Below are 10,527 nucleotides of genomic sequence, written 5' to 3' on the forward strand. Positions count from 1 at the left end.
ATTTCAATTCCTTATTTTTATTTGTTTTGGATGCCAAAAATGTCAAGGATTTGTTTTTGCAAATTTTATTGTACAAGATATGAATGCACTTTAGTTGTTTAATATCTCTTCTATGGGGCCTGTAGCACTTTAGGTTGGTTGTTTGAGCTAAAAATCAAGATTAAGTGAGAAAATACATGACGATACCTGGCCTTTGCTAGAAACTTAGAAAGTTATTACATGTTTTTATATCTCCACCTATTCTGGAATTCTTTATTTAATAAAATTTCCTAAATTACATCTGCAAGTTATTCTGCATTTTAACAATATCATAAGATGTGTTGAGAAAAACACTTTTTTTTTAAATTAAAAGAATGGTTCAGGATTTAATGGATGAAGCAATGATAAGTATATTTCAAAACCAGCATGTGAGCTTCCAGAAGTCCTAAGGAGGTTAAAAAAAAAAAGAAAAGTTGTAAACAAACCTTTGCCAGTTTCTTCTCATCTTCATGTCTTTTCCTCTGGGGGTTGTGAAATACTTCTGAAAAGTGGAAAATATTATTAGAAGCTGGGAAGTGGAATGGAAAGACAGAATGTCCAAGCGGTAATAGAGTGAGAGTGGGAAGAGAGCATGAGTTTAAAGTTGTTTTAATAGAACCAGCATTAAAATAACAATATAGCAATAACAACAACATTATAGAAACCAAATATATTAAGCTTTTACTGTGTCCATGCACTGAGATAACAGCTTTATTTGCATTATTTCATTTAATCAAGATAACAACTCTATGAGATAAATATTACTTTTCTACTTCATGGGTAAATAAACAAATTTTAGAGAAGTAACTTTATTTGCCAGAGTCATAAAAACTGATAAATGGCAAGGTCAGGATTTAAACTATGGTTTGTCTAACTCCTAAGGTCATGTTCTTAGCCACCACATTTTAATATTGGAGGCAAGTATCAAGTTTCAATGAAGTCCCTCCTCTCTCTCAAATTTTAACCACCATGAGACCTTTATTATCCATTCTCGAGGGTGCAAACCCATCTATTTCTCTATTCCCTTTCTAATATTCATTCACATCCAGTTAGTTTTTCATCGTCCTTGCAAATTTTCCTTTAGGTTTGTTTTTGGAAACCTTTCTATGGTAAGGAGCCCTGACAGTGCAGTGGTTGAGTGCTCGGCTGTGAACCGAAGTGTCGGTGGTTGGAACCCACTAGCTGCTCCATGGAAGGAAGATGTAGCAGTCATCTTCCATAAAAATTTACAGCCTTGGAAACCCTGTGGGGCAGTTCTACTCTGTCCTATAGGGCCACTGTGAGTCAGAATCGACTGGACAGCAATGCTTCCTCCCCACCACGGTAACAAAACTCTTCTCCCTGCTTGAAGACACCTCCTTTATCAGCTCCCTCTAACTCCTCAGTCACACCATTTATGTATGCCGATTGGCTCTACTCAAAGTTGTGACTTCATATTCAACATTTGACTTGGTACTTTTTCAGTTCTCAAGGAATCAGCTTTCCAGGCCTGATAATTCAGCCAGTGTACATAGGTCTCTATATACTAGTTGTATGAATGGCATCTGTTCTGACTTGTTAGTGTCCATGCTAAATACGTTGTTAAATATTTTGTGTGCCATTTCTGAAACTATCACTGTTTATTGGAAACTTCCAAATCACTCTCCTTCTTCCTTAATAACTGTTGTGTTTTTATTGCTTTTATACTTCCGTTTGGGTTTAAAAGTTGTGCCTCAAACTCTGTATGTCTCCGTGTTAGCCCTTCAGTTTCCCTAAACCAAGTCTACTTCTAGATTGTATTGTTAGTGATAATAGCATTGTCATTCTTCACTCACCCAAACTTTAAATTGCAGAGTCCCCTTAAGATAATGATCATATCCTTTCTTTTATTATTGTTATTTGTATTTGTGTGTGGATGTGTCCGTTTTGTGACTTAACAATCTCTACAACAGTGCTGTTCGGTAGAAATATAATGCAGACCACATATGCAATTTTAACTTGTTTATTAGGTACATTAAAAGAAGTAAAAAGAAACAGGAAATTAATGTTAATAATAAATTTTATTTAGTCTAACATACCCCCAAAATATTATCATCTCAACATGTAATCCATATAAAAATTATTAATGAGTTTTTACATTTTTTATACTAAATCTTAGAAATCTGGAGTGTATTCTACTGTCATAGTACATCTTGGTTCTAACTAGCCATGTTTCAAGTGCTCAGTAGTGAAATGTTGCTAGTGACTACCATATTGGACATTACAGTTCTAGAACTCTATCAGAAACATTAGTGTAATATAGAGAATATCGATACATAGTCACACTTATTATCGAATTCTAGCTTTTTCAGTTACCTTAAGAGTTTGGACAATTTACTCAATTTATTCAAACTCTCTGGGCCTCAATTCCTTCATGTGCACAAAGTTTTTGCAAGGACTAGAGTGGAGTGTATTACACATTTTTTGACAGAGTGTACATTGATTAAAAAAAATCAATGGAACATAACCCTTGTTATGTCAATGTCTTGCACAATAACTGACATTTAGAGCTTGTATGTTGCAACCATTTACTGAGAACATATGCCATTTTGCCAGTCGTTTTGCTAGATGCTGGGAATATTGCACCTGAAGTCTACCTTCAAGGAGCTTGATACAGAAGAATGGACCTTGTAAATACTTACTTACTTACAATGTAAATCAAATATAGTTTAATAATGTGAAATATGTTAAAAAGTTGCCATACAGAAGAGGAATTATTAACTAGACTTAGGTAAACCAAACCAAGCCAAACCAAACCCATTGCCATTGAGGCAATTCTGACTCACAGTGACCCTATAGGACAGAGTAGAACTACCCCATAGGGTTTCCAAGGAGTGCCTGGTGGATTAGAACTGCCAACATTTGGTTAGCAGCTAAACACTTAACACTACGCCACCTGTGTTCTCAGGGTAAACTTCACAGAAATGTTGATTCAGCTGCATCTAGCAGTAGACATAGTTCCCAGGTACACAGGGATGGTGGAAAGGGATCACAGAAAGAAGGAAAGCACTAGGAAAATCATAGAGGCATGAAATTACTTGTAAAGTACAGGGAACTTTTTTGTTTTGCAATGAACAGGACACTTGATGTTACCTGGTTGGGGGGTAGAAAGTTCCCAAAGGTGCCAAAGGAGGGCATTAAGATTGGTAGAGGAATAATGGCACTGTGGTTAAGAGCAACAGTGAGCTACAGCTGCTAGCCAAAAGGTCGTCAGTTTGAATCTACCAGCCGCTCCTTGGAAACCCTGTGGAGCAGTTCTACTCTGTCCTATAGGGTCACTGTGGGTCAGAATTGACTCAATGGCAACAGATTTGGTTTTCTGGTTTTTATAGTACTCTTGATACCCCTTCCTAAAGCTAGTACTTCCTTAGTTTTCCTCATTTTAAAAAATAGTACCATTACCAAAAATCTATCTTTAATTTCTCTCTTTTCCTCATTCCTCAGCTTTAATCTCTCCATAAACCTATTGCCATTCTTCATCTGAAACTTATCACATCCGAGGTCTGTGCCCCACTCCAAGCCGCTCAACCTCTTTCCTGGACTACTGAAAAAGTCTTTTAACTGATCTCCCTGCCTCCACTCTTGCCCTCCTATAATCCTATTTCTTCATAGCAGCAAGAATGACTTCCTTTTAAAATATATCAGAGTATGTCATCTCCTATTCTTACAGCCTCAATGACTCTCTTTTTCATCATGTTCTACAAGGCCTTACATGGTCTGGCCTACCTCTCTGGCCTTATTCATCTCATTTTACCTCCTCTTCTGATGCGTACTTTAGTCAAATTGGCTCTGTGTGTGTGTGTGTGTTCCTACCTTGGACTTTAACTTTTGCCATTTCTTCTGTCTAGATTGCTTTCTCTGATCTTTGAGTGAGGGGCTTTTTCTAACCCTTCAAATCACTGCTGAAAATCACTTGCTGAGAGATGCCTTCCCTGACTATCCTATCTAAAATACACTGACCACAGAGTCACTCTTTATTTCATTACCCTATTATTTCATACTAGTTCTTATTGCTATCTCAAATTATTTTATCATTACTGTTATTCTTATTATTCACTCATGTAATAAATAATATAAGCCTTCCTTTTTGTATCCTGAGTATCATCCACAGTGCTTGGCAAAAAGTTGACAGTGCTTGTTGAATGGATGGATTACATTTTTCCCATCTGTACGATTATTCTCTTACATAGGATTTAGTTTATATAAAAAGGAAAGGGATGCAAATAAGTTTCTTTGGTGTTTAATCAGGTTCAAGAGATATTTGACTATGAAGGGGAAAAGCTACTGTTGTAGCCATTGAACGCATGATTTCATGGAAAAGTGAGTGGAGTCTGTTTCTCCAATTCATGGGCATTCAATTTCCAAATAACTTCTTCAGTCTAAATGCAGAAATTTAAATCACTAAAAAATTTTAGGGTGAAAAACAATTGAATTGAATGCCCTTTTTCTTTTTCAAGTTGAAATATTACAAATGTTTGCAAATAAATAGTTAAGGCAATATCTTGACTGTGAATTGGCTCTGGTTATTATTTTCCTTCTATTAGGGAAGGACCTCAGAAACAAGATCTAATCCTAATCAAATAATATGTGAATAAGGACTGTTTATATATATACAATGTCAGATGCTTGAAAAAGCTAATATTCCATCAGCAAGAAAAACATTAAGTTCTGAAAGTCATTTAGATTGTTTTCCTGGGAGATTTTATGGATGTTCTTCACCTGTTAACATTGTAATTAATAATTCATTTCAGATTATGAGTACAGGCATACCTCGGAGACATTGCAAGTTTAATTCCAGACTATCGCAATAAAGCAAATATCGCAATAAAGCGAGTCACATAAATTTTTTTGGTTTCCCAGTGCATATAAAAGTTGTTTAGACATTACTGTAGTCTATTAAATGTACAATAACATTACATCTAAAAAAAAAAGTACAAACCTTAATTAAAAAATACTTTATTGCTAAAATATGCTAACCATCATCTAAGCCTTCAGCAAGTTGTGATCTTTTCGCTGGTGGAGGGTCTTGACTCTATGTTGATGGCTGCTGACTGATCAGGGTGGTGGTTGCTGGAGGTTGGGTGTGGCTGTGGAAATTTCTTAAAATAAGACAACAATGAAGTTTGCTGCATCGATTAACTCTTCCTTTCATTAAATGTTGCTCTGTAGTATGTAATGATGTTTGATAGCATTTTACCCACAGTAGAACTTCTTTCAAAATTGGAGTCAATCCTCTCAAACCCTGCTTCTGCTTTATCAACTAAGTTTATCTTTTGTTGCCATTTCAACAATGTTCACAGTGTCTTTACCAGGAGTAATTTCCATCTCAAGAAACCACTTTCTTTGCTCATCCATAAGAAGCAACTCCTCATCTGTTAAAGTTATATCATGAGATTGCAGCAATTAAGTCACATCTTCAGGCTCCACTTCTAATTCTAGTTCTCTTGCCATTTCCACCATGTCTGCAATTATTTCCTCCACTGAAGCCTTGAACCTCTCAAAGTCATCCATGAGGGTTGGGATTAACTTCTTCCAAACTCCTGTTAATGTTGATATTTTGACCTTGTCCCATGAATCACAGAGGTTCTTAATGGTATCTAGAATGGTGAAACTTACAAAAGGTTTTCAATTTACTTTGCCCAGATCCAGCAGAGGAATCACTATCTATGACAAGGTATAACCTTACAAAATGTATTTCTTTAATAATAAGACTTGAAAGTCGAAATTACTCCTTGGTCCACAAACTGCAGAATGGATGTTTTGTAGTTAGCAGGCATGAAAACAACATTAATCTCGTGGTACATCTCTGTCAGAGCTCTTGGGTGACCAGGTGCATTGTCGATGAGCAGTAATACTTAGAAAGGACTCTTTTTTCTGAGCAACAGTTCTCAACACTGGGCTTAAAATACTCAGTAAACCATGTTGTAAACAGATGTGCTGTCATCCAGGCTTTGTTGTTGCATTTATAGAGCACAGCCGGAGTAGATCTATCATAATTCTTAAGATCTCTAGGAGTTTCAGAATGGTAAATGAGCATTGGCTTCAACTTAAAGTCACCAGCTGCATTAGCCCCTAACAAGAGAGACAGCTTGCCCTTTGACGCTTTGAAGCCAGGCATTGACTTCTCCTCTCTAACTATGAAAGTCCTAGATAGCGTCTTCTTCCAATATAAGGTTGTTTGTCTAGATTGAAAATCTGTTCTTTAGTGTAGCCACCTTCATCAGTTATCTGAGGTAGATCTTCTGGATAACTTCTGCAGCTTCTACATCAGCACTTGCTGATTCATTTTGTACTTTTATGTTATGGAGATGGTTTCTTTCCTTAAACTTTATGAACCAACCTCTGCTAGCTTCCGACTTTTCTTCTGCAGCTGCCTCATCTCTCCCAGCCTTCATAGAATTGAAGAGAGTTAAGGCCTTGCTCTGGACTAGGTTTTGGCTTAAGGGGATGTTGTGGCTGGTTTGAGCTATTCAGACACTAAAACTTTCTCCATATCAACAATAAGGTTGTTTCCCTTTCTTATCATTCATGCGTTCGTTGGAGTAGCACTTTTAATTTCCTTCAAGAACTTTTCCTTTGCATTCACAACTTGGCTAACTGGCTCAAGAGGCCTACTTCCAGCCTATCTTGGCTTTAACATGCGTTCCTAACTAAGCTTAATCATTTCTAGCTTTTGATTTAAAGTGAGAGTTATGTGACTCTTCCTTTCACTTGAACACTTAAAGGCCATTGTAGGGTTATTAACTGACCTAATTTCAATATGGTCCTTTTTCAAGGAATAGGAGGGCCCTGAGGAGAGAGAGAGAAATGGGGAACAGCCAGTTGGTGAAGCAGTCAGAAAGCACACAACATTTATCCATTCAGTTTGCTGTCTTGTATGGACACTGTTTCTGGTGTCCCAAAACAATTACAATAATAACATCCAAGATCACTGATCACAGATCACCATAACAGATATAATAATAATGAAAAAGTTTGAAATATTGTGAGAATTAACAAAATGACACACAGAGACATGAAGTGAGCTTATGTTGTTGGAAAAATGTCACTGACAGACTTGCTCAATGCAGGGTTGCAACAAATCTTCAATTTGTAAAAGATGCAGTATGTGCAAAACACAAATAAGTAAAGTGCAATAAAACAAGGTATGTCTGTAAACAGTTTGTGCTCCAAGTATTTGTTCATGTTAACATTTACTTCGTAAAATATGTTTCTTACAGGGATATAAATATTTTCTGGAAAAAACACTGTGGACTTCAAAGCAAGATGAAGTTATTTCTATTACTTTCAGCTGTTGGATTCTGCTGGGCTCAGTATACCCCACATACCAAACCTGGACGAACATCTCTTGTCCATCTGTTTGAGTGGCACTGGGCCGATATTGCTCTTGAATGTGAGCAATACTTAGCTCCCAATGGATTTGGAGGGGTTCAGGTGGGTATTGTTCCTAGAATAAATTGCAAAATTTGTGGTGCCTATAGTAAATTGTATTCTAATGTGTATCTGTGAACTTTTTACTTCACACATAAGTACTCTAAGAAAGACAATTTTCTGAGGAGGAAAAAATTCAGTATTATTGGCAACTTTATATTTTGTTTTTTATATAATCTTTTTTCAGCAGGACATTTCCAATGTGCTATTAATATTCTCAAGTGGTTGTAAAGAAAAGTGCTGCATATGCAAAGATTCAGAAATAATTTTAGATTATTGATTAGTTTCTAGTACATCCAGTGATATAAAGAAAGCCATAATTTGATACTTATTAAGATTGTTTTATTTGTAGATCTCTCCACCCAATGAAAATGTTGTAATTAATAATCCCTCAAGACCTTGGTGGGAAAGATACCAACCAGTTAGCTACAAGTTATGTACAAGATCTGGAAATGAAGATGAATTCAAAGACATGGTGACTAGATGTAACAATGTTGGTGTAAGTGAATTAAAGTTCCCTTTAAATTATTATGTAGGAAAATAATTTCTTTGTACTGCCTGTTTTTGTGTGTGTATGCATGTGTACTTTAGCTGAAAGTTTACAGAGCATATTAGTTTCTCATTAAAATTAACACACATATTGTTTTGTGATATTGGTTGCCAAGCATGCAGCATGTCACTACTCTCCCCTTCTTGACCTTGGGCTCCCCATTTCTGTTTGTCCAGCTTTCTTTTCCCCCCTGCCTTCTTGTCCTTGCCCCTGGGCTGGTGTGCCCATTTAGTCTTATATACATGGTTGGATTATGTGTCTTTTTGTTTGTTTTATAAGCCTGTCTAAACTTTGGCTAAAGGCTAAACTTCAGGAGTGATTTCAGTACTGAGTTAAAAGGGTGTCTGGGAGCCATTTTCTCTGGGTTTCCCCAGTCTCTGTCAGACCAGTAAATCTGGTCTTTTTTTGTGTGTGTGTGAGTTTGAATTTTGTTCAACATTTTTCTCCCACTCTGTCCAGGACCCTCTGTTGTGATCCCTGTCAGAGCAGTTCGTGGTGGTAGCTGGGCACCATCTAGTAGTGCTGGAATCAGTCTCTTGGCGGCTGTGGTAGTTGTGGGCCATTAGTCATTTGCGTTAATCTTTCCCTTGTGTTTTTGGTTTTGTTCAATCTCCCTTGCTCCAGACAGGGTAGGACCAGTATACATATCTTAGATGGATGCTCATAAGCTTTTAAGATGTCAGATGCTACTCACCAAAGTAGGATGCAGAACATTTTCTTTATAAACTATGTTATGCCAATTGAGCTAGATGCCCCTGGGGCCATGGTCCCCAGCCCTCAGCCCAGTACCTCAGTCCCTCGGGAGTTTTGATGTGTCTATGAATCTTCTATGACTTTACTTTGGTCCAGTTGTGTTAAATTCCCCAGTATAGTGTGCTGTCTTACCCTTCACCAAAGTTACCACTTATCTACTATCTAGTTAGTGTTTTTCCCTCCCCACTTGTTCCCTGCCTTGTAACCATCAACGATTGATTCTTTCTGTGTGTAAACATTTTCATGAGTTTTTATAATAGCGGTCTCATACAGTATTTGTCCTTTTGTGATTGACCTATCACTCAGCATAATGCCCTCGAGATTCATCCATATTTTGAGATGTTTCACAGATTCATCATTGCTCTTTTTTGTTGCGTAGTATCCCATTGTGTGTCTGTACCATAGTTTATTTATCCATTCGTCTGTTGATGAGCATTTAGGTTGTTTCCATCTTTTTGCTATTGTGGTGCTCGGCTTGGCAGGGCTGGGGGGCAGCGTGGGGCGAGGTCTGAGGGTCCAACTCGGTGCCCATGGTGCTCATTGGCTGGTGCAGAGAGGTAGGAGGAAAGGGAGAGGATGTGATGTGTGGAGCTAAGTGGGAGAGAGAAAGAAGAGAGAGAAACCAGCAGTAAAAAAATGAAGGAAAAATAAATTGCAGCACAGTAGGAGTCAGCGCTTGAGGGTGGGGCAAACCCGAGTAGACCATGTGCTGGTGGCTTTCTAGCCAAGCAGTGTGGCAGGGCCGGTTGAGAAAGGGCAGGTCAGTGTATGGGGCTAGGTGTGCAGGAGAAAGGAAAAGAGGGAAGGGAAAGAGAGAGAATAAACATAAAGCAAAAAAACAAACAAAAATTATGGTGCTGAGGAACTGGCCTTTGGGGGCAGGCAGAACTGGGATTTTGGCGAACACGTGTCTCTCTCACTGCTTAGCATGGCATGGCCCATCAGGAAGGGGTGGAGGCAGCAAAGAGCCGAGTGCTCTGTCTCCTGTTGGGAACTTCATGAAGCTGCCTTCCTGTACTCCCTGTCTGCAGTCATTGGTGGCTGTGCTCCAAGATGGCGAGTCTGTGCTGATTAACTGGCAGAGTACCTCCACCCTGTATCTCTCCTCTTCTCTGTTCTCTGTCAGTTTTTTCTTCCATTCGATGCTTTATCTAGTTCTTTATCCCTTCATTTGATGCATAGGGTTCCCTGATTGACGTTTATATCTGTTTTACTTAGTGTTTTGGGTCTTTGCTGCAGGGGGGCATCATGGCACTTCTATCTATAGCACCATGTTGGCTCTCTCTCTTTCCTGCCTCTTGCCTCTCTTAAACAGAAAGTTTTCCATAGTTTTCAAATTTTTTATTTCACTTCACCTTCATCAAAATTAACTATTGCATCATGTGCAACATTTGTAAACATTTTTATATGTGCCATTTATCTGTTAAAGAAAATGTACGCCAAAGCTTAAACCTGAATGTACTCACAGAGCAAAATATCAACTTTTAACACTTATGATTATTAATATTTCTTGGTAACATTTTTCTAGTTAGGAATTGCATATTCCAGTTACAATATTTCAATATTTGCTGTCACTTTTATTTGACTTGTGTCTCCACCCATAATTAATTGACATTTTTTTCCCCATAGATTTCTTTTTTTTCCTTTTTTCTTTATTGTTGTAACTAAATGAAGTTTACATTTCAAGTTAGTCTCCCATACAGAATTTTTTTTTTTACATACATTGTTATGAGACCCCAACCGCTCACCCCATTCTG

At 37.7% G+C, this 10,527-nt stretch overlaps 1 protein-coding gene across 1 annotated transcript in view; it reads left to right on the forward strand.

Moving 5' to 3' along the window:
- Window positions 1-7,198: 7,198 nt before the first annotated feature.
- Window positions 7,199-10,527, forward strand: part of LOC101347703 (alpha-amylase 2B) — an 18,959-nt gene continuing 15,630 nt past the window's right edge. The window contains exons 1-2 of the mRNA XM_004385733.2: window positions 7,199-7,470; window positions 7,820-7,966. Coding sequence (XP_004385790.1) covers window positions 7,303-7,470; window positions 7,820-7,966 — 315 coding nt within the window. The 5' untranslated portion in view covers window positions 7,199-7,302. The remainder of the gene's footprint in view (window positions 7,471-7,819; window positions 7,967-10,527) is intronic.

Source organism: Trichechus manatus, unplaced genomic scaffold, assembly GCF_000243295.1.
Source record: "Trichechus manatus latirostris isolate Lorelei unplaced genomic scaffold, TriManLat1.0 scaffold00144, whole genome shotgun sequence".
Lineage (NCBI taxonomy): Eukaryota > Metazoa > Chordata > Mammalia > Sirenia > Trichechidae > Trichechus > Trichechus manatus.